Source organism: Passer domesticus, chromosome 3 (genome assembly GCF_036417665.1).
Source record: "Passer domesticus isolate bPasDom1 chromosome 3, bPasDom1.hap1, whole genome shotgun sequence".
Lineage (NCBI taxonomy): Eukaryota > Metazoa > Chordata > Aves > Passeriformes > Passeridae > Passer > Passer domesticus.
Genome location: NC_087476.1, coordinates 25200517 through 25221503, shown reverse-complemented (window position 1 = coordinate 25221503; position 20987 = coordinate 25200517). Strand labels below are relative to the sequence as shown.

At 39.3% G+C, this 20987-nt stretch overlaps 2 protein-coding genes across 11 annotated transcripts in view; both read left to right on the top strand.

The window, feature by feature from the left end:
* The window catches only part of LOC135296195 (dystonin-like), a 288180-nt gene extending 277441 nt beyond the window's left edge, over nucleotides 1-10739 (top strand). For 6 of the 10 annotated variants that reach the window (XM_064412231.1, XM_064412229.1, XM_064412227.1 and 3 more), the window contains 6 exons: nucleotides 2599-2716; nucleotides 4134-4202; nucleotides 4954-5153; nucleotides 5603-5713; nucleotides 8394-8517; nucleotides 9677-10739. In XM_064412231.1, the coding sequence (XP_064268301.1) occupies nucleotides 2599-2716; nucleotides 4134-4202; nucleotides 4954-5153; nucleotides 5603-5713; nucleotides 8394-8517; nucleotides 9677-9942 (888 nt within the window). In that variant the 3' untranslated portion in view covers nucleotides 9943-10739. The remainder of the gene's footprint in view (nucleotides 1-2598; nucleotides 2717-4133; nucleotides 4203-4953; nucleotides 5154-5602; nucleotides 5714-8393; nucleotides 8518-9676) is intronic. The other 4 variants (XM_064412230.1, XM_064412236.1, XM_064412235.1 and 1 more) reach the window with 2 other exon arrangements.
* Nucleotides 10740-11777: 1038 nt separating this feature from the next.
* The window catches only part of COL21A1 (collagen type XXI alpha 1 chain), a 146870-nt gene continuing 137660 nt past the window's right edge, over nucleotides 11778-20987 (top strand). The window contains exon 1 of the mRNA XM_064412261.1: nucleotides 11778-13384. The gene's annotated coding sequence lies outside the window, so the exon portion shown is untranslated. The remainder of the gene's footprint in view (nucleotides 13385-20987) is intronic.

The window sequence follows — 20987 nt, the reverse complement described above, 5'->3', positions numbered from 1 at the left end:
TTATGATTAATCAGTTTTATAGTCAAACCCTTCAAAATTCTATAATGTCTCTTTTAGGCTATTTGGTTAAAGGCTAATCATGGCAAACACATCCCAGTGTCTTATCACTTCTTTATTGCAAATTGCACAAAAAAATACTTTGATCTTTGCAAAAAAATGGTACAGTCTATATGCAATTAAGCAGACTGATTAAGAACCTAGCTGATAGTTATTATTTTATTTCCTAACACAGTGAATTTTTAAATACGTATTTTGGAATTAGGCTAAATAAAATTGCTGTTCCCATGTAGATTAATCCCTCTCCCAAAGTGTTTTCAAGGAGCTATGGCATGTCCATAATGTGCTGGAGCTGTGTTTAAGAATACTTTGTGTCAGCTGGGTCACTGGTGAGTCCTCCCTCAGGCAGAGATGCTGCCCAGTGCTTACTCCCGTGCTATTCACTGATACACAGCTTACTGAAGTGCTAAACCACACCTGCCCAGTAAGAATGGAAACACCCTATGCAAGCCAGGATCAGGTTAGTCTTGTGCTTTTAGAAAGGCAGTAACGGATGTAATCCGTTCTGGACATGCTAGCATCAACAGCAATAGCCATTTTAAATCTCAAGGTGTTGAAAAGGTGGATGCACTCTTGTTTACTAGCACAGCCTATTGCAGTATAGAAGAAAGCATAGAGCAGTGGAAAACCTTGCCACATGCCTCAAGCAATACGTCTAAGAAATAATTTAAAATATTTTCCACTTATAGAACAAGTCTCTTTTTGAAAGAACTGTTTGAAATTATGTTAATCCTCTTATCTATCATCAGTACTCTCAGATCTGGGGAACATAGAGCATTTCTTGAGAAACTCTTGCTGATGCAGAATGGCACCTACAGGCTATTGTCAAGAAAAGGCCTTTTTGTAGCTTAAACTCCTTTATGGTTTTATCTCTGGTTATTTGAAATAATGTTAAATACTGTTTAAAGAAAGTTGTACCAGGCTATTTTAGGAAGGAAATCAACTGAGTTACCATAAGAAGAAATGCAGTGATAGGTACTATTGTATTACCATGTTACTTTCCGGCTCCACTTTCTGAATTAACCTCAGCTAGCTGGGAAGTTTCCAAGCACACTGTATTTGACCCTTGGTGTAGTTGCCTGATGGGGTCTAACTGACTAATAAGGCTGAGATGGGGAAAAAATAAAGAAAAGAAGAAGGATATTATCTTCAGAATCACTAGGAAAAAAATTTGGTAGGAACAAGCCAGTGAAAATAAACAGCATTACTCTGGATGCCTTTGAAAAAAAAACCTGTGATCTACATATATAAAATGGTTCTTTGTTTGGCACATATTGAATGCATTATTTAAAAACTCTTAGAGATAATGCTCATGTGAATGTTCTTACTTACAACAAATACAATTTATCATTGAATTAAGAAGCAAGCTTTGCTTTTGTTTGGTTCCTAAAAGTAATATTCCTTTAAACTTATTCTCTCTTCTTGGCTTGAATAGTACCAAACAACTAAAGTCATCTAACAAGTAGGGAGCACATTTGTTGTATGGTTTGTTCAGTTCCCTCACTGGAGCAAGTAGGTACAGATGAATTGTGGCCAGCCTTCTCCAAAGGTCAGAGATTGTCCCAAAGAGAGGCATTCAACTCCCATGGGTTTTAGTGAGTGCTCTGCATGTTTGTGTGAGGGTGCACTGTACTTGGCCTGGTGATCTGGTATCAAAGTATTTTAGTAATGCTGGCTTAAAAGTACTGAATTCTTAGTTTTCTTGAGAATTGTGAGGTCAACATTTTGGTCATGCTTGCTGTGATCCGAATTTGAGTGAAGGTACTGCGTACAGGTTTTGTTACACAGGTTTCAAGAGCAAAATATGCATTAGGCCTGGTCATCAGCCCAAAGGAGTCATACAAAGACTTAGTATGAAACAGACTCTCGTCTCTGAATCATGAAGAACTTTGATGTGTAGTCGGAGGAGTGACAAACATAATTATAGTTATTAATCATTCATTGCTTCTTTAATGTTCCCTTCCTCACATGCACCTTGCTATAGGTAAGCAGTGTCAGCACTGTAGTGCTATACCTGAAAATAGTCTCACAAATTAATCAATTGATAGAACTGTGCAACACTCATAACACATTGAATTTCCAGATTATATGCTGATTGTTTGAAGTGATGCTGCCTTCCTTTCAGCTGACAACATTAAAAATCAAGACTGTTGCAGAAGAGTATTTGCTTAAGATTTTACCAGTGAAATAATGCCAATAGGTCTTCATTAATTTGCACAAAAGCAGACTGTAACCAATCAAATAATGTACTACTAATTTTGCTTCTTTTATGACCTCAGACATTTGAGAATCAAACATAAAATTAAAACTGAGTTTCTTCCTTACCATCCTACCATCTTCTTTTGATTAATGCAGTGCCATCTGATTTGAAATCTTAACAGCTTTAATAATCTGCATAAATAAATTGATTTTTTTTAGCATTTACTAATTATTAAATATCAAAATAAACTTTTTTAAATGTCTGATTTTTTTTAACCTATCAGTGTTGAACTGCATCTGAATGCCTGAAAAGCTCAGACTGTCATTTGATTTTTATTGCAGTTTGGTGACTCTCAACAACTGCGCCTTGTTCGTATCCTAAGAAGTACAGTCATGGTCCGTGTTGGAGGTGGCTGGATGGCACTTGATGAGTTCTTAGTGAAAAATGATCCTTGCCGTGGTATGTAGCAGAACTGTTAAAGACTTGCAGCATATTATTTGGATGCAGTCACCATTCATTGTCTCAGGATGGAGATGGACTTGTATAAAATGCCAGTTGTTGTAAACATCATCTCACTAAATGTCACATTTTTGTGAACTTTAAATCACATGGCTGAGATTCTCTTCAGTTGCACTGATGTGTGTCTGGAAAAACTGTGATGTCTTCTACACAGTTCCTTCAGTGTTATAGTGGTGTAAGTAAGAACTGAACTTAGCCCAAATAGACTTTATGGTATGTAAGTGGCTTGTATGACTTGGCAGAAATAGCACACAGAAATGTCCAATAAAACCTTCTCAGCAACACAGTAAGTCAAAATAAGGCATTTGAATTGATGAGTAACACCACCACCACCACAAAAACCTCTGGCCAGTGACTCTTCCCAGTCTTTCAGTCTCTACCTTTGTAACCTTGTCTTTTCCTTGGCATCTTCCCCAGAAGCACTTTGTAGAGCCCTGAGCCTTACACAAAGCAAGTGGAAAATGTTCTGGTCTGGAAGACATTGTGCTCTGTGGGAGCAGGAAGTGCTCTATCACTGAGCCCTCCAGGGCGTTGCATCAGATGAGCTGTTTTCTCAGTACACGATACTGAGGACTGTAATACGGAATTCCAAAAAATTATTGGATATTTATTAGGTATTATATCATTCCATGTCAACCTAGGAATCAATTGTAACAAGTCTACTCGTCAGTATGCCTGAGAAAAATGTTTGGGGTACAACAGAACTAACCAAGTTAACCCTTCAATGAAGCCAGATCTTCTGATGCACATTTTATTTTCTACTACTCTGCACTTTTGAGGAATAGAAGTAGAAAGGAATAAAAGAAGGACCCTTTTTCTTGGGTATATGTGAGCAGATGTCAACACAGTGGGTCTAAAGAATACCTGTAAGATGACTCTGTAAAGTCAACATCACTGGATGTTGTGCATTGCTAATCCTTGCCTGGTTGAAATCAGTAATGCAGGTTCAAACTTTTCCTAAACCACTTCACCTAGAAAATTTGCATTTCCACCAAGTGCTCTTCGTGCATTCAGATGAATCGTTGCAAAGAACTGTTGTCATAAACAGTTCTAAAAGTACTGAACCTAGTCATATAAAATCTCTTTAGCTTGTATTACTTCTTTATGTCAGCAGATAAATACCGCTGCTACACAAGTATACTTGGGACTGTAGCCGAGTCTGTCCAAACGCCATTTCCTTTTTGTCTGGGAAACCCTTGAGAACTCAACCTCAGAACACTTAGGGACAGCTTTTGCTCAAGTCCTGTCTTTTGGCCTGGTGCTCCAAGTCTCTCGCATATGCAGCTGCTGTACTTGATTTCTTCTCTTGCTAACGATTTTCTTTAATGTGACCCATGTCCTGTGTCATTTTTTCTAGTTCATCATCACGGGAGTAAAATGTTACGTTCGGAATCAAACTCTTCAATTACCACTCAGCCTACTATAGGTTGGCAAACCCCTCTCTTTGTCTCCTTCTCCTCTTCTTCTCTCTCTTAATTTCCTTCCCGCTTTTTTGATATATGTATACTTTTAGCTATATGCTTCACCCATCATATTTAGCTTAACGTGTTCCTACATGGGCTGGTGCTTTGCAAGCTAATTTTTTTGACACGCTTGAAGAGTGTTTCAAAAACAATTGTCATTCACACTGACACAGTTAAATGCTAACATGTCTTGCATTTATTCATGCAGAACATTCTCTTGTATGTGTGTTTGTGTGTGTGTGTGTGTGAGTGCTTAGCCACCAATTACCTCATCATAGTTTGGGTTTTATGTTCATCATTGCATGTTGCCAAACTACCTAACTTCATAGTTTTGAATAAATATATTTGCTGCTTTCCTGTAATTTCTTCTAGAACGTCCAAGCAAGTATTATTTATTATGAATAGCTGTAGAGTTAGCAAAACTGCCCATCAGGTTGTGTCTATGTATTGATAGTTGATTGATTAACAATGATTTAGCACGTTGAGCATTCCATTATCACGCTGACTTCCTTTGACAGTGGTTCATTCCTGCTGGCATAAAGTATTAGAATAAGTGAGTCCTGCACATAACTCTTCTGTGTCTAAAATAAATGCATTGCACAGTAATGCATTTTATTTATTGTTAAAATGTGTTGGAGTTGGCATGGCAAAAATGGCAATAAACAGCCTCGTGACAGCTTTCATATCTGAGTCAACGAACACCTCTCTTTGCAGCTAAAGGGAGGACGAACGTGGAGCTGCGTGAAAAATTCATTTTGGCAGATGGTGCCAGCCAGAGCATGGCAGCTTTCCGACCAAGGGGCCGTAGATCACGACCCTCTTCAAGAGGTGCTTCTCCCAACAGATCTACTTCTCTGTCAAGTCAGGCTGGCCAGGCAGCTGCCCCACAGGCTGTTACTACAAGTACACCGAAGGTAAGGAGAAACCTACAAAACTGCACTGGTTAACAAAGGGGATATAGATTGAATTTTTGGGTTTTTCCTCACTCCAGTAATATTGGTGCTTTCTCTAGCTGATCGAGAAAAAGTATGTCCATTTTGTTTCATAGTCTGAGGTGGATATGAGAGTGTTTTCAATATGTTTTCTCTACTATTTGTTTGCAACATGGCAGTAGAAGAATTTCTACGTTTAAGGTGCCACGTGAGCTAACTGGCAGGTTGGGAACTGCTCTGAAAGATCAACAAACCTCTCCATTTCACTTGAAAAATAAACTCAGTCATCTCTTCATTTTGGAACATTTGTCATTAACTTTTTCTGCTTAGATTTTATTTCTACTGAGATTTTGAAAGCCTGCATATCCTTCTCCATGACACAGTTTTCTTCTACTGTCCTTTACATTTTGATTTACCATTGTTCCATACAGACACCACATCATTTAACACGCAACTATGGTAAACCATGGTTGACAAACAGCAAAACATCAACTCCTTCTAAGCCACCAGAATCCTCAGACTATCAAGGGTCATCTGCAGAGGTACAGTAAGGACAGACATTCTAGTCTAATGACTTCCTTCACTAAAACTGTCACTTCACTAACAGTCACTAGAGTTTCAGTACTTCTGAGCTGCAACATCCTGTGTATATTAATACATTGTCTTTGTTTTAGACCTTTGTCGAATTGTTTCTTACTTCCTCCCCCCCAAGTTTGGTTTGTTGTTTTTTTAATGTTCTATTTTTCATGGTTTCTTTTTAATTTTTAGCCTCAATATAGCCTCAATGAGCTAAATGCTTAATAAATCAGAAAAGTATGGAATGAAATGGTTGAGTAAATGTGGAAAAATACTTTTTTAAAAGAAAAATAAAACATTCAATCTACTTTGCAGGTTTCTTTCCTAAAATTGTTTACTTTGAATTCATTAAGTACTACAATGTTTCTGAACTGCAGACACAAGATTAATAAATCATGACCTCTAGTGCAAAACCACTAAATAAGAAATGCCCAATCACAGTGAGGAAGATGTCAAAAAAGTCTAGCTGTGATACATAAATCTTTACAACAACTGAAAGCTTTGTTTAAGGGGGTAGTGACCAATCATTGCTCTAACAGGATAGCTATTTGATGACTTAACAGGAAACTAGCATGGCTTACATGGAAATTGCTAGTATAGCAATTAGGATTATGCTGGCAATTTGGCTGTATGACCAAAATGTAAAGGGGCTTGAAGCCAAAGTGTTTGCTCTAATGTCATTACAGTCAGTGAAAAGATTGCAGGATGAGGCTGCACACTGAAGTGTCATTTGTGGGAGTTACTCTTGCCCTGGGTTGGATGGAGGGCTTGGAGAGGAGAAGCTTGTGCTACCACCCCCTCTGTTGTGTCTGCTTTTCACAAATCTGCACTTTGATGCCTATTGCTGCTCATGTGACACCTTCTGGTGTGAAGTTTTCATAACCTCAGCATGGCTTTTCTCAAAGATGCACAACAAATTTCTTCCTCCTTTCTTCTGAGAGTGTTGTTGTGCACACTGCAGGTGTGTCTGTGGGTACAGCACTGCAAGCACACAGGACTGTGGCTTGGACTGATTAACAGCACAGATTTGAGTCAGTTGTCAGTTTCTAACATATTCCTGTATTTTCTTTCATCTCTTAGCTGGTAACTGCAGTGAAAGATTAATTGATGGTACATTAAAGGGTTTATAGACATGGAAAGGTGTTGTTTTCATTGAATTACAATGACAGGAAAGCAGCTGGCCTGATTTCATATAGGGCACTGTATTTCTTATCTGCTCTTCCAACTGCCAGTAGTTTCAGTGAGTTTCTTTTATGTAAACCACTGTGGTTTAAGATTATAAACAGAATGGTTAGGGTGGGGTAGGTTCAGTGAATTTCTAAGGCATTCTGCAGCATTTACTGCCCAAGAGAGCAGTTATTCATTTTATATATAAACTGCATTTGGGCTTAGGGCAAAACTGAAGAACAGGCTAGTTTTAGTTTTCGCAGTGGTGATTTTATCCCAATGCCTTGCCCAGAGTGCAGCAGCTTCAGTGAAGGTGACAGTGTTCTCTTTCTTCTTACCCTCCCCAAGCAGTGTCTGTATAGCAGAGATTCCCAGGGTGGGGCTGGCTGTATGTCAAGCACTGTACTTGGTTTTAATGAGAGTTTAATATTGTGACCGTGACCTGCCCGGTCAGAGCCAGCAGATTGCTCTGTAGCATCTCAGCACTCTTTTGTTCAGAAGAGCCAGAAGTGGTCTGAACTGGCAGCTGCCAGGCAAGCTCCTGCCAGGCCTCTGCTCTGTTCTTAGCTCAAGGCAGCTCCCAACACACTTCTCTGGATCTTGGTTTTCAGTACCTAATTCTACCTACAGTCCTATGGGGATCAAAGACACAGAATGCAGGCTCCTGGGATCCAGGCTGCTCCACAAACTGCATTCATCACTGCACTGTTCTTTCTTATTTTTGAATATTTATGTATTTTTGTTTTGTTAAATTACTGTGAATATTGTAGTTTTCCTCTTATTTGCATACACCTCTTATTTAGTGAGTGATACTCATTTTGAGATCTGATGATTCAATTTTTGTGGCTGTGAAAGAAATTTCATTATTTGGGGCAGGTTGTAAATCAAGACTCATTTCAGAAATAAGAAAGCAGGCAGGGTAAGACTGAGTAGCAGAAACACTATAAGGCAGTATATTGACAGCTGGAACTTTTACAATTAGTCCTGTGCCCTTTCTTCTGTTTTCTCTTGTTTTGGCTTGAGTTTTTTTTCCTCCTAGCAAAAGGTTTCTGAAATTTGGTAGCCTTCTTTCAATTTCAAAAATATTTTCATCACTTATAAGTACAGCCAGAATGGTGGAAATTTAAGTTATGCAGATATAAAATCTGAGTATTTACCATCAACTAATCTTACCTGCTTGACTAATTATAAAAAGGTAGCTTTTTTCTTTCTTCATATGTGTTGAAATACACACAAAGATGCTAAAATGTTAAGCAGACTGTCAAAATATTATTTTTGTTGTTGTTTTACATTTGGACTACTTCAAATGCAAACTGCTAAAGGAATATTCTAAACTTCACATTATGCCCATAGAGGCTTAAACCAATATTTCAGATTCACAGTGAATGTTATGATCATATTCTAAGCTGTGTAGCCCCTAATACCAGTCCTTATCTTCAGTTAAAAAAGCATTTTTTGGTTGTGTTTTGGTTTGTCTAGGGAACACCAATTCAAGGAAGTAAACTCAGACTGCCAGGGTATCTGTCAGGGAAGGGTTTCCACTCAGGAGAAGACAGTGGCATCCTGTCAACAGCAGCTACCAGAGTCAGAGCTCAGTTCGCAGGTGAGTGTCTTGACTTCAGAGATTGATCTACCACTTGCTTTGTTTTCCACCTGAGTACTAAAGGTCACATTAGGGTTCAATGGAGAGATGTCAGAAGAGTGGGAAGGAGTAAAAGTCGTACAGTCCGCCCATTGCTGAGGGTGCACATAATCAGGCCCTCCATTCACACGTTCAGCTCTGGATGTGTGAATTCCTGACTGCAATCTTCTTGACAATGGTACCTCCAATGTATCTGCCCAAGGAACTGGGGAAGAAGCATTTACTCAAAGGATCCAGTTCTTCACAATATTCAAGTTGTTCTCAATTGTGATGGAGCAAAGTGGTCACTTAGTCATGACTGTCCATTTCTTTTGGAAGAACTGCAGGGAGCATCTGTAGATTGCCTTATTAATGGAATATCCCACAGAGATTTTAAAAGCAATATACAAAAATAGAAAGCAGTGAAGCTGTGCTTTGCAACACGGTGTTCTTCATACATACAGGGAACCAGATTTGTGAAGATCAAAAATACTTAATAAGTAATTGGAAAATTATGAAAAACCACATGAATTGTTTTCTGTTTAAGGTTCCTTGTTGTGTTTTTTTCTTCATGGCACATTGTCTGGGCAGGCTTTTACTTAGCAGGCATGCTGAGAGCTCATCTTCTCAGCCCTTTGTTGGGCAGGATGTCTACTTTGCCCTTGTTTACATGCAGCTTTCATCTGTATGGATTTTAATTTTTTTTTTTTAAGAGTGGTACACATTTAAATATTGGGATGTTCATTTGCATCTCCAAGATGCCTATACTTAGAAATCATGAATGCATGAAGAGACCAGATACTGATTTTTTTTTTAAATTAATAGCTGAGAAAATGGCAGGGGAAATAAAGGCTCTGGCTGTTGAGTGAAGGTACATTGCATGTCTAGGAAGTCAAGAAAAGCTGCCAGGATAATGCACTTTTAATAAGATGTGCCAGTGATGAATTAACTATGTGTCAGCATTTGATATTGCATTTCCTTTTCTTTAGTATGAGACACAGCATCATTTAGCTTGCCCGGCAGGCGTCTAAAGTTTAGTTTGTGCAATGAGGAATTTATGGGGTTGCCAAAGACCTAGGAAAGACCTGCACAGGTTTTCCATCCTTACCTTTAATCCTGTGGTTGCCTTCTCTCTTTCTAGACACCAGAAGGACTCCAAGCAGACCTGGTAGCCGAGCAGGAAGCAAGGCTGGCAGCAGGTCAAGCAGCCGCCGCGGCAGTGACGCGTCTGACTTTGACATTTCGGAAATCCAGTCTGTGTGCTCAGATATGTCAGAGACTGTTCCTGCCACGAGCAGGCCGACACCCCGAGCAGGTTCTCGGCCAGGATCCGCCAAGCCTTCTAAAATTCCAACCCCCCAGAGGAGGCCACTAGCCAGCAAATCGGACAAGTCCTTGAAGAGATAATATGATTGGCTCCATAAAGGTCTTTTCCTTTTGCATTAAATATTTAAGTTCATAAGATGTAAAATATTATGTAGAAATTACTGTGAAATATCGCAAGAGGTGGATTTTTAATTCTGCAGATGGCCTTATTTGTGTATTTGTCTTCTTATTTTATGTGTATAATTTTTGTCAGATTTTTTTTTTTTTGTTTTGCCATATCCTGTGAGAAGGGGAAGAGTTCTAATGTAAACTAACAGTTGTACACAGTAACATGTAGAAAGTACACTAAAAATAATTGCCGAATGTACAGTGTACTGAATGTACAGTAAGTCTCTGCAACCTCAATAAAAAAGGCCTATCACTATGTCATTAGTTAACAGTAAAGGATACCTCATGATTTTTCTTTAAAAAAGAAAAAGAGAATACTGAAAGCCAAAAGACACAATTACACATTTTGAGCTAACTAAACAAACACTAAATGATGTATGTCAAAACTACTAAGGAATACAAACACACATTCACAGTACCCTTATTTATACAGCATCTCTCAGAGAACTCACAGAGTTAATTAAGCACTTGCCAACAATATGATACTCCAATACCTTGCAGCATTTCTGTGCCATTGCTTTCAATGAGGCCAGACACATTCTGGATATCTGAACTATTATTCTGTAAGAATATCAATATAAAGTGCATTCATGTAAATGTGAGGTTTTCTTTTGCTTGAGTGGATGGTAGCACTGTATCATTGAACTCATTTTGTATCAAAGCAATTTTGCTTGCAGAAAGCTCAGAAATAAACATGTCCCTTAACTTTATTTCTATTGTATTTCTTATTTCACAGGAAGGTAATTTTTTGTGTTATGTTTTAGAGCATATGCCATTTCAGATGACCAATAACTACCATAGGAATACAGGCTTTAATGTTATTTCCCATTATCAGCTATCTGATTTTGGTTAGCTACTGTATTTGTTTAATAAAACACTAAATTGCACATAATAGAGCATATGAAATTATATGTAATTATTGTGTGTCAACAATTATTTGTGTCATTTATATACCATGTATAAAAGGCATAGAGAGTAATTCACTTGTTCTGTTAGTCAGTGAAATATTCTAGCCATTCATGGATTCATTGAAAGGATAGCTAATAGCTCAGTTTCACGGGATAAAAGGTGCAGTTTCAAATGGTAGTGCTGTAGCATGGCTGGATAGATGCTGTGGTAAGTAAGGACAGAGTCCCTAGAACTTTCAAATAATATCAGAAAGACTTGTGTGGGACTTGGCCAGACAAACAAAATAATACTCAAAAGATAATTGAATCAATCAAAATCCACTTGTATCAGGATTTCCTTCAACACAGAGTTGTACAGAGGATTGTAGAAGGCCATGATCAACCGGTCCTACCTGGCTTGGGAATCAGCACAAGTGTTTACCGATTACTGAAGCATCAGTCTCTGCTGCACTATTTTATCTTTCCATTTTTCACCTCTCCTGTTGCTTCTATTCATCCAGTGATTGCTCTCCTAGAAGATTAAAATAGATCAGAATGACTTTGGTGCTTTTTGAAACGCCCAACACCCTTGGGTAGTTTTCAGTGTTTACAGATGATAACTGAAATATCTCTACTTATAAGTAAAAGAAAGGAAAAGGATCGGATTTGGGCACTTGCATGGACTGTTTGACTGAAAGAGGTGGTGGTGCCCAGTGGAATATTCTTGCTGCATTTTTTTAACCATAACACTGATGTTCAAGGATGTAGGGATGACAAATCTAACTCCTTTGCAAGGGTACATACATAGATCAGTACTTCGTATCCCAAGAGCAAACTACCTACACAGGAGGGAGTGTTGGCACCTACTTAAAGCACCTTTTATATTGCAGTCTTAGCTCAAATATATTTTAATGCTTCATTAATTATGCAACTTTATGGAATTTTTTGTATGACTACATTGTAACTTTATAAAAATATTAGATGGGTGACCAGCCTCTGAGAAATCCAACGCCAGCTAACACCCAAGGACAGAGTAGATTACTGTGACTTGCTAGTGATTGCAAAATGGGGGAGGATGGGACTGGTAGAGTGGAAAAGATCATTTATTGGCTGGAGAGAATCATCCAGTGTCAGCAAATTAATAGCAAATGAAATAGGACTGGAATTCAGTTAAAAACTTAAATCTGCCTCCAGATGTTACACTTTAATTAACTTCTTCCCAAAATTAACTGCTTTAGGTTGATACTAAGAGACTTTTCAAAATTCTGTTGCCTGTCATACAAAGTTCATGCTGACAAAAGTCTGAAAATAAATAATGGATGCTCTATACATCTGTGACCCTAGGAGGGATCTGCACAATTTAATGGAAAAGGCATATTGTGAACATATGGTAAGTGATAGGTAGCACAGTTTTAGTGAACTATTTTTGTAAAGAAATTAGTGGTATTCAATATCCATCCTTCTGTAATTAAAAAGCATTTCTTCTTTGGTACCAGCATAAATGGGAGATGGAGGATCAGCACTACAAATACATCTCCACCTCATTCAGTTGCATGAGGTTTTATGTAACTCATCACTGGAGATGTGGTTTTTGCCCTTTTATTACCTTCATTTTAACAACAGGAGTTGATCATAAATTCATCAGCCTGCTAGGTGACCATGATTCAATTACAACTTAGTGTGGCCTAGACTCTTATACCTTTTATTCTGTGATTGTCCTGCACAGAGAAGGAGCTGAGGTGATGGGCTGGGAAGAAGGGTTGAATAGCCTGGGGCTATGGGAACCATATTGTTAAGTGAATAATGTATATTTAGCACTTAGAAAAACTAGCTCAGTTCTAGGCTTTTTCATTTTCAGCCTCTTTCTGTTGCCTTCAAAATGGGAAAGTTTCCACAAATTTTCTACAATCTACAGATGAAATCTGTAGTGATCTAGTGATACCTCCTGGTCTAGGCATCCTCAGCTTCATTTAAGGTATAGCGTGAGCTTCTTACATGCTAATGCAATCAATGACAGTAATTTTGCCTCCAGCACATCTCTTTACAAAAGCATACAAATGAGGTTTTCTTAATTTAGAAACTAATGCATTTCATAAAAACAAACTGCTGCAAGCAGCTCTGCCATACCATAGTGAGCAGCAGGGTTTGGACCCATGGCTGCCACAGCTCTGACAGGGCCAGCAGCACCCCACAGCCTGCACATGAGATGGGGCTCTAGCACTTGTGTGTTCCTCCAGTGTGTGGCAAGCAGACACATTGCTGAGCACTGGCTTTAATGTTCTGTGAATGACCACAGGGGTGGAAAATGAGCTGCCTCATTCCCTGCACACCAGCTGCCCTAACTCCTTCCAGGTGTTTCCCATTCTCAGGCTGTTTGGTGGCACCTGAGCTCACTCTGGAGAAGTATTTAGCTAGAGGTTTGCCCTGACTGGAGGGGTGATATTAGGAGGTTTATAGACTTGTGCAAGGTGAGTAGGCTTTTATAGAACAAAAACGTTCTTCTCTAATGAAACTTGTTTTCTCTGCTGAATTTGAATAGCCTGTTTACACACATTGAGGTGGAAGAGATGGTTGGCTTATTTGCTTGTTTTGTTTTTGTTTTTTTTTTTTTAACAGTGCAGGTAGGTTACTCATCTCTGGAAAAAAAACAACTTACATTTTCTAAATATGGGAACATTGCAGAGGAAAAGGGAGCTCTTCAGAAATGGATGAGGCAGCACCTGAAATTCTTTGTAACTTGCACAAAAATGCTGGGTGGCTGATAGTATTGAGGTATTTTTAAGTCCTCTGGTAAAGAATTATTCAGAGTTTTGCTGTTGCAAATGAAGTAGTATCTGACCAGAAGCTAAAGGAATCTTGGGGGTTGTTTTTTTCATAATTTATTAGTGGTTCTGATCAACTGAAGTTGTTTAAATAGTCTGAATTGCATCTTGGGGTGCTCAAACTGTCTTTCTCCATTGGAAGAGTATAAGAAAGCAGGATGAAGGTGAATCATGTAACTTAGCTGGAATCCTGGCTGAGTAAGTATGAGAGTGTTAATGCATGTGTTAGCACTTGGATAGTTGAATGTGAGTAAAAACCCCAACCTATAAATCAGACCCTGTCAGCATTTACAATACTATTTGTTCTTTTGAGAGGAGGCAGATGGAGTGGTGATAGCTTTGTCCTCAGGGAAAGCTGATGTGGAGCTTTTTGTAGGGGTCATGATGATCTTTACAACAATTGGAAAATTATCCAGTACCATTCTTTTTTTTTTTTTCCTCTTTTTGGGGCTTGATCCTGGCTCTTGCAAATCTTAGAGTCACGGAATAATTTAAGTTGGAAAAGACCTCTTTCTGCTCTTTAGGCAGAACAATGGGAACCTAGGGATCTAAGAAAGAGTTTGCAGTGTCTGGGCTATTTTTAAAGACATGGAGTTCACATGATACAGAAATATCTCTATAACTTAAAAATAATTTAAAATATCAAATTATATGAAAAGCCTCTGGGTGGGATGAGGAAAACAGGCTTGTAAATATGAAATATTGAGGAACTCCACATTTGCTTATCAGAAGAGGGGATGTGACTTTAAGCAACACTGATGTGAAGCTTTATAGACCAAACCAATGAAATAAGGTAATTTAGGCTAGGTAATGTCCACCAAAGACTGAAGTAGCTAAGCTGCTGCTTGGAGTCCTCTTGTCTGTGTGAGCATGAGAGGACTGAAAACTCTAATATACAATGGATGCCTTTTCCAGAAAGATACTGGTAAGCTTAAGAGAAGTACTGATCGGTTTAGACTTGGAAAAATGATAGACATAGTAATAAATGAGATAGTAGTGGAACCTGAATAAATAGATTATGGAAGAGTTGGCTTAGCTTTTGAAGGGATGTCATGCCTTAGAAGCTGCCTGAAAGTCCTTGAAAGGATCAGTTAATGTGGACAAAGGTTGAGACTGACCACATGGCTTTGCAAAAGAAATCAGTAATTCTCAAAGGAGTGAGCACTTATGGGATCAGAAGAAAGGGCTTGCTGAGTGTAAATAGCACATTGCAAGCTAGGAAAGACAGTGCAGGAGAACGTGCTCAGTTTTAACAGAGGAAAGAGCTCTGCAATGGAGCCCTTGACAGCTTTTAACATAAAGCTGCAAACGCTGGCTCAGAGGTTCCTGAAGTGCACATTGTTGGACGTGTGCGCTGGAAAAAGGCATCGCTGCGTTTCTGTGACTCATCGCATCTCCTGGGGGTGTGCATTGCTTTCCACTGATGCTGGGCATCCTGCAGTGACTAGCTCAGCCCTAGCCAACTAATCTTCAGATGGCTAGTTTAAGTAGAAGGAATCCCACCCCAAATTAATGAGCTTATTTCGAGCTAAGAAACACTGGATGGGATTTTCCTGAGTGGTTTGGAAATTCCGCTTCTATCTTTTATTGCTTTCACACCTTTTTGGTGCACTAAAGGTATTTTAGGGTATGCAAAGCATGGATCATCATATAATTTTGAGTAATTTCTAGCCATATTCAGGAAATGCAAACCATGGAAGATGGGTAGAGAATCCCATCACGTTATCACTCTCCTACTTTAGGAGCTTTTGCGCATTCCTGGGATCCTTTAGCAGCAAACCCATGTACAAGATGTGTTCCTCTCTGTGTTGCTCCCAGTCACATCTATCTCTGCAAGACACCTGCCAGTCCTGTAACCTTTGAGTTTTCCAATTGCTGATCCTCCTGGGATCCACTGGCACAAGGGAAATGAATGTATCTTGCAGGGGACAGTGGCAGATCATGCACAGCCTCAAGACTTAAAGCAATAAAAAACTGAAGTAATTGAAAAGAATACCATGTTGACATGTTTACCTTCCTTTCAAGTGTCCTTTGGATCTGAGGAAGATAAGTGTTTTTTTTCCAAAAGACATGAGCTATTCATTAGCATGGTGTGGTTGTTGGTTTGGGTTTTTTTTTTGTTTGTTTGTTTGTTTCTCTTTTGTTTTTTGTGTGTGTGGTTTTTTATTTTGTTTGTTTGTGGGGTAGTGTTCTGTTTTGTTTTGTTTTTTTCCTATTTGCCCTCTTAATAAACACGATTGAGTGTGGCCATGCATGAATGGCTCTTTCTGGAATGAAGAAAAATAAGTAAATATTTCTTTGAATAGTTATCCAGTGAGAAATGAATCCAGAGCAACAGTTTATTATATTGGAACTTAAGGCCAAAGCATAGACATTCATGTTAAAGCAAATGTAATTTCTTTTGTAAAAATATAATGAGATGTAGTAAACAAACCACAATTAAATTGGGCAAGCCTAAAGAAGGCAAGATGCTTGCAGTGGAGGCTGCTTCTATGCACTGCTATTGATTTTTTCTCACAGACTGTATTTGCAAATATAGCTGTTCTGAACTGTACAACAGCTCTGCAGCATTTCCTATGAAAATGCGCAAACTGAATTTTCCAGCCCATGTGTGTGGCTCTGTAACAAGAGCTGAAGTGATGCTTCCTGTGGCCAGATGGTGAGGAAGGTATGTGAGCCCCAGCTCCCCAGCTGGCTGGAGCTCCTGGTTATGGCCCCACGTTGTCAGAGCTGTCTCTTCTCCCGAGAGACCTGGCAGTGACTCTTGGGAGGTGATGCCTCATCAGTTCTGCCGATGTTTGGGAAGTCGATGAGCATGATCACAGTGCTTTAGATGCTGGAAGGCCTTCCTTAAGTCCACTGATTAGGTCACTTGGTCAGTGCACATTTCTGCATGGGACTTCTGTTTTATATACTTGCTATTTTTACCTAGTAGAGGAACTAATGAAGAAATTATTTTTAAAAATTTGTTATCTACACACAATTCAGGGCATTAATTTCTCTCTCTTGGTTTCTTTTTTCTTTCCCTCCCCCTCCAACCCCTCTAGCTTATCAGGATTTATTAAATCTTTCCAGTTTTCTGAGGAGGATCTTAATGATGCAAAAGAATTTTAACACAGCACTTGCTAATGGAAAAGCTCTTCTTAATTACCATTGGAAACCTCAGCCCCTGAGTGAGAACTTTATATTTCGTAGCTTTAAAGCTTTCCATGTGAGAGATCTCCTCCTCCCGTCCAAGGTCCCGCTCTGTTTCCAATAATGTGTGCAGGGCTCTCCAAGAATGTTGCAGTGATCTCATCTGATAAAATAACCCTGGTCAGTAGTAGCCCAAATCCTCCATTATGCTGCATCTGGCTGCAGGGTCACCAGGCTGCCACCACCAACCTCTCCCCCATTGCAGGAGAGGTGCCCTGGGGCTGGGGCACAGTGCCCTCCTGGAGGCAGAGGGTAACAAAAAGTGTCTGTGGGCACTGCCAGGGGTGGCGGGCAGCTGCTTGGAGGCCTGCCTTCATGAGAACAAGGTCTGTCACAGCTGCCACAGCTCACCCCCAGGAGCAAGAGGGTTTATCCCCTCCCACCCATGGGACAGGCCATGCTGCAGTGAAACTCTGGGAGAAGTAGACAATTAGTCAGGAATTTCCTAAATAGCAATACAAACCAAAAAGGAGGATTACCAGCTGGAGTTTTTCTATCAAAATGGCAGAGATTAAGGAATATTTTCCTTGTCTTAGATATATGGCCTACTGTGTTCAGGATGCCTTTTCATATGGCCTTTATATAAGTCAGTCTCTGGCCTTGAATGCTGTGCTATTGAACTCTAGGGTATAAGATATGGTCTCCAGTACTACATAAATAAAAGCAAATCTTTTCAGCTGAGTAGTCAAACGATGTTGAGGGAGTTTGAGCTCAGGCAGAGCAATTTAATTTGGCTTTCAAAAAATTAAATAAAAACTCTAAAACAAAAATTAATTGTGCAAAGATTATGCTATGATTTTTAAGCTATCAAAATTTTTCAGAAGAACCTGTTGGATGGGCAGTATTTTAGGCAGCTGCATTAACACCAACTGATGGTTTGGAGAATTCAGTTTTTGTGCTTGCTGCTGGGTTTTTGCAATTAAATGCCTGTGCATGAGCTTACCAAACTGAGGTCATTTGGATGTATACATGCTTTGGAAGGTAGAGCTGGAGATAAAATCAGTTGGATTAAAATACAAGAGGAGAAAGACATCATTGGGTTGTTGTGATATTAACTTGCAAGGAAGCATTTTTTCTGTAAACTCACATGTGTAGTCTCAGAATGGAGCACCAGCTGTGTCTATCTCTGGAGAGATCTAGCTAACAATGTATGTCAGAGAAATTATAGCATAATTTATTCATACCTCAGAACAGCAGAAATAAGGCTGAAATCCATGTGCCTGAAAACAAAAGGTTTTGTACTAGTTCCAAACCAAGTCCAAGATGGTCTGTAAGAGTGGTAAAATGCCATGGCCAAGAAAAAAGCAAATTAAAGCATAGTTCCTAATCAAACTCTGAAATAAGTGTCAAATTCAAGGAAGAACAAACTTGCCAATTACAGCAAGAGCAGCGAGCCCTTCAGCACAAACTTTTTTCCTGGCTCTGCGCATTTGGGGTGTGGGGTGAGCTTGGAACCGACTTGATCAGGCCAGGAGAAAGATGGCTAAAAATCAAGTTCCATTTAATTTTTTTCCAGTCAATGTTTAGTTATGTTTTCTGTCAAGGTTATTCTTTAGTTAGTCTTTCAGGAGGGAAGACTGGCCAAAAGAAAAGAAGGACTCACATTCGATGTCATATCTTGCAAGAGCTATTTGGCAGGGCTCTGTTCTGGGAGGAGAGCAGGAGATGGACAGTGCTTCTTCAAGCTGATAACAACATTGGGAGAGCCTTTTCTCAAAGAGATATTGCAAAATGTTGTAGAGAAACGAGCCAGAGTATCAGGTGGATGATATTGGGGCATTTCTTAGGCTGGTATTTCAGTAAGACACCCGTATAAAGCACTCGTATTGGTGATTGTTCTACAGTTAAAAAAAAAAAAAAGGTCAAGTTACTGGAAATATGAAAAATACCATAAATTATAGTTTCCTGGCTAGTCTTGGTTTGCCTCAGTAATGCTTTGGTGATGCTGTGCTTCCAATAAACATTAGTCTAACAAAACACATTCTGTTTCCAGCACTTCTGATGGTGACTCTTCTCTAAATCTAACTCTTTGTTGTCTGGTTTGGTGAAGTGGTTACGGCACTCTGCCAGCACTATTCCTCTGTCGCTAAAGCTCTATTGACAGTGGTGACCAGCTGAGCTGGCAAGATAGGAATGGCGTTTCTTGCTCACAGAGTCTGGGGCTTTTTCCTTGGACTTCATAGTTCTGGGTGGAAAAATGATGATGACTGATATTTCTGTTGCCTGTGGTGAATGAAACCAAGATACAAAAAGTAATGTAAGAATGCAAAAATCTGTAGGTGTGACTGCTTTGAAAAATCCCAAATAAATGCCAGTTTAATCTTTGATGGACTGCCTTAGGATGTATTTTCATGTTCATACACATCTCTCCCTAGCATATCAGTTCACCTGGAGAATGGAATCCAAAATGTACTGAAACACCTTTTTCTTTTTTCTTTTTTTTTCCTGAGGCCAACAGGTGGTTGATTTAGAATGGGATAAGTATTCTGTGTACTTCCAGACTTTGTATTCTATTTGAGATATCATGTTATCTAAGTCTTGTTCCAAAGAGATGTTGAAAAGTAGAAAGCAAATGAGACGGGAGAGAAAAAAAACACCTCTTGAAGATTGTTCAGCGCAATTCTATGTGGCTCAAAGAGCAGATGTTCAAATGCATCTTGTTTATAAAGGCAGTATGTATCAAAGCTGTCTGCAGGACAGAAGTGTTCAGTCCTTGTAGGGAATGTCCTAAATAAAAATTAGGGTTACTGTGTCACTGCTGCTCCCTCATTTCGGTACCTGTAACCTCCGCAGAGTGCTGCTCTGCTCTTACCATTTTACATCTAAAGAGTAGGAAGAAGAGAAGCAGGAATATGCCACCTTTGCAGATAGGAAACAGAGAAGCAGATTAAGCCCTTTGGCTGGGATTATTCAGGAAATTTGCTGGAAAATCAGGAAACTGGTTTGGCACGTGCTAATCTTCATCTTCAACCTGAGCAGAACATCCCTCTCTTTCAAGAACACCATTATTTAATTATGTCTGTTTAGGAAACTAAATTTAATCCTCCTTGTCTGAAAAGACATCCTGGATCATCTGGAAATTCAAATTATGATTTAAAAATAGCTACAAGTCAGTGTTTACTCATACAGTATTATCTGCTGGAAAAGGCATTTGCTAGTTACAAATGTCCAGTCCAGCAGTTACACGACACTGTGCCCATCGAGTGTTTCTGCTAGGGAGCACAGGCTCAAGGGAAACACAAACATGAATATGAATTTGTCTTTTAGTTTGGGGCTCTGGAATGTTTCTGATCTAACAGTGTTCTAATAAAACCAAAACACTGACTCTTTCCCTGCAAAGTTATAAATAGAAAGTAGGCATGCTACTTATACAGAAAGATAAACTGCAAAAGGAGATTGTGCCTAAAATGAAAAAACATCCAATTTAAAATGCTGTTGTTTTACTTGTGTCTCAGAGCTGCTGCATTTCTGCAACAAGCAGCTGCTATTTCTCCTTCTTTTTCTCATGTAATTGATTTATTCTCATGACTGAGAATGGCATGATGCAGCACAAACAAGACAAATAGTTTTTCTGCAGAGTAGCCCCTCTGTGCCTCTGGCAGGTGAGCTGATGGTGATTCTCAGGTCTGGATGGCCTCAAGCAGCTTTGGGGCTGTGCAACCAAGATCCAGTAATGACATATGTCAAAATGTACTTCTGCTCCTGTTTTAGAGTCTCAAAATCATTTAGGCTGGAAAAGTCCCCTAAGATAATTGTCACACCATTAATCCAGAACTTCCAAGTCCACCACTATACCATGTCCATAAGTGTCCCATTTAGGCAACTTTTAAATTTCTCCAGGAATGGTGACTACTTCTCTGGACAGCCTGATCTAGTCCTTGACAAATATTTTTGTGAGGAAATTTTTCCATCCAAACTTCTTCTGGTTCAATCCACTTCATGTATATTTGGGTCTGGAAGTTGCTTTGTAAATGATATGAAGCTGGGAGGAGTGGCTGATACTCCAGAGTGTTGTGGTACCATTCAGAGGGTCTTGACAAACTGGAGAAAGGGT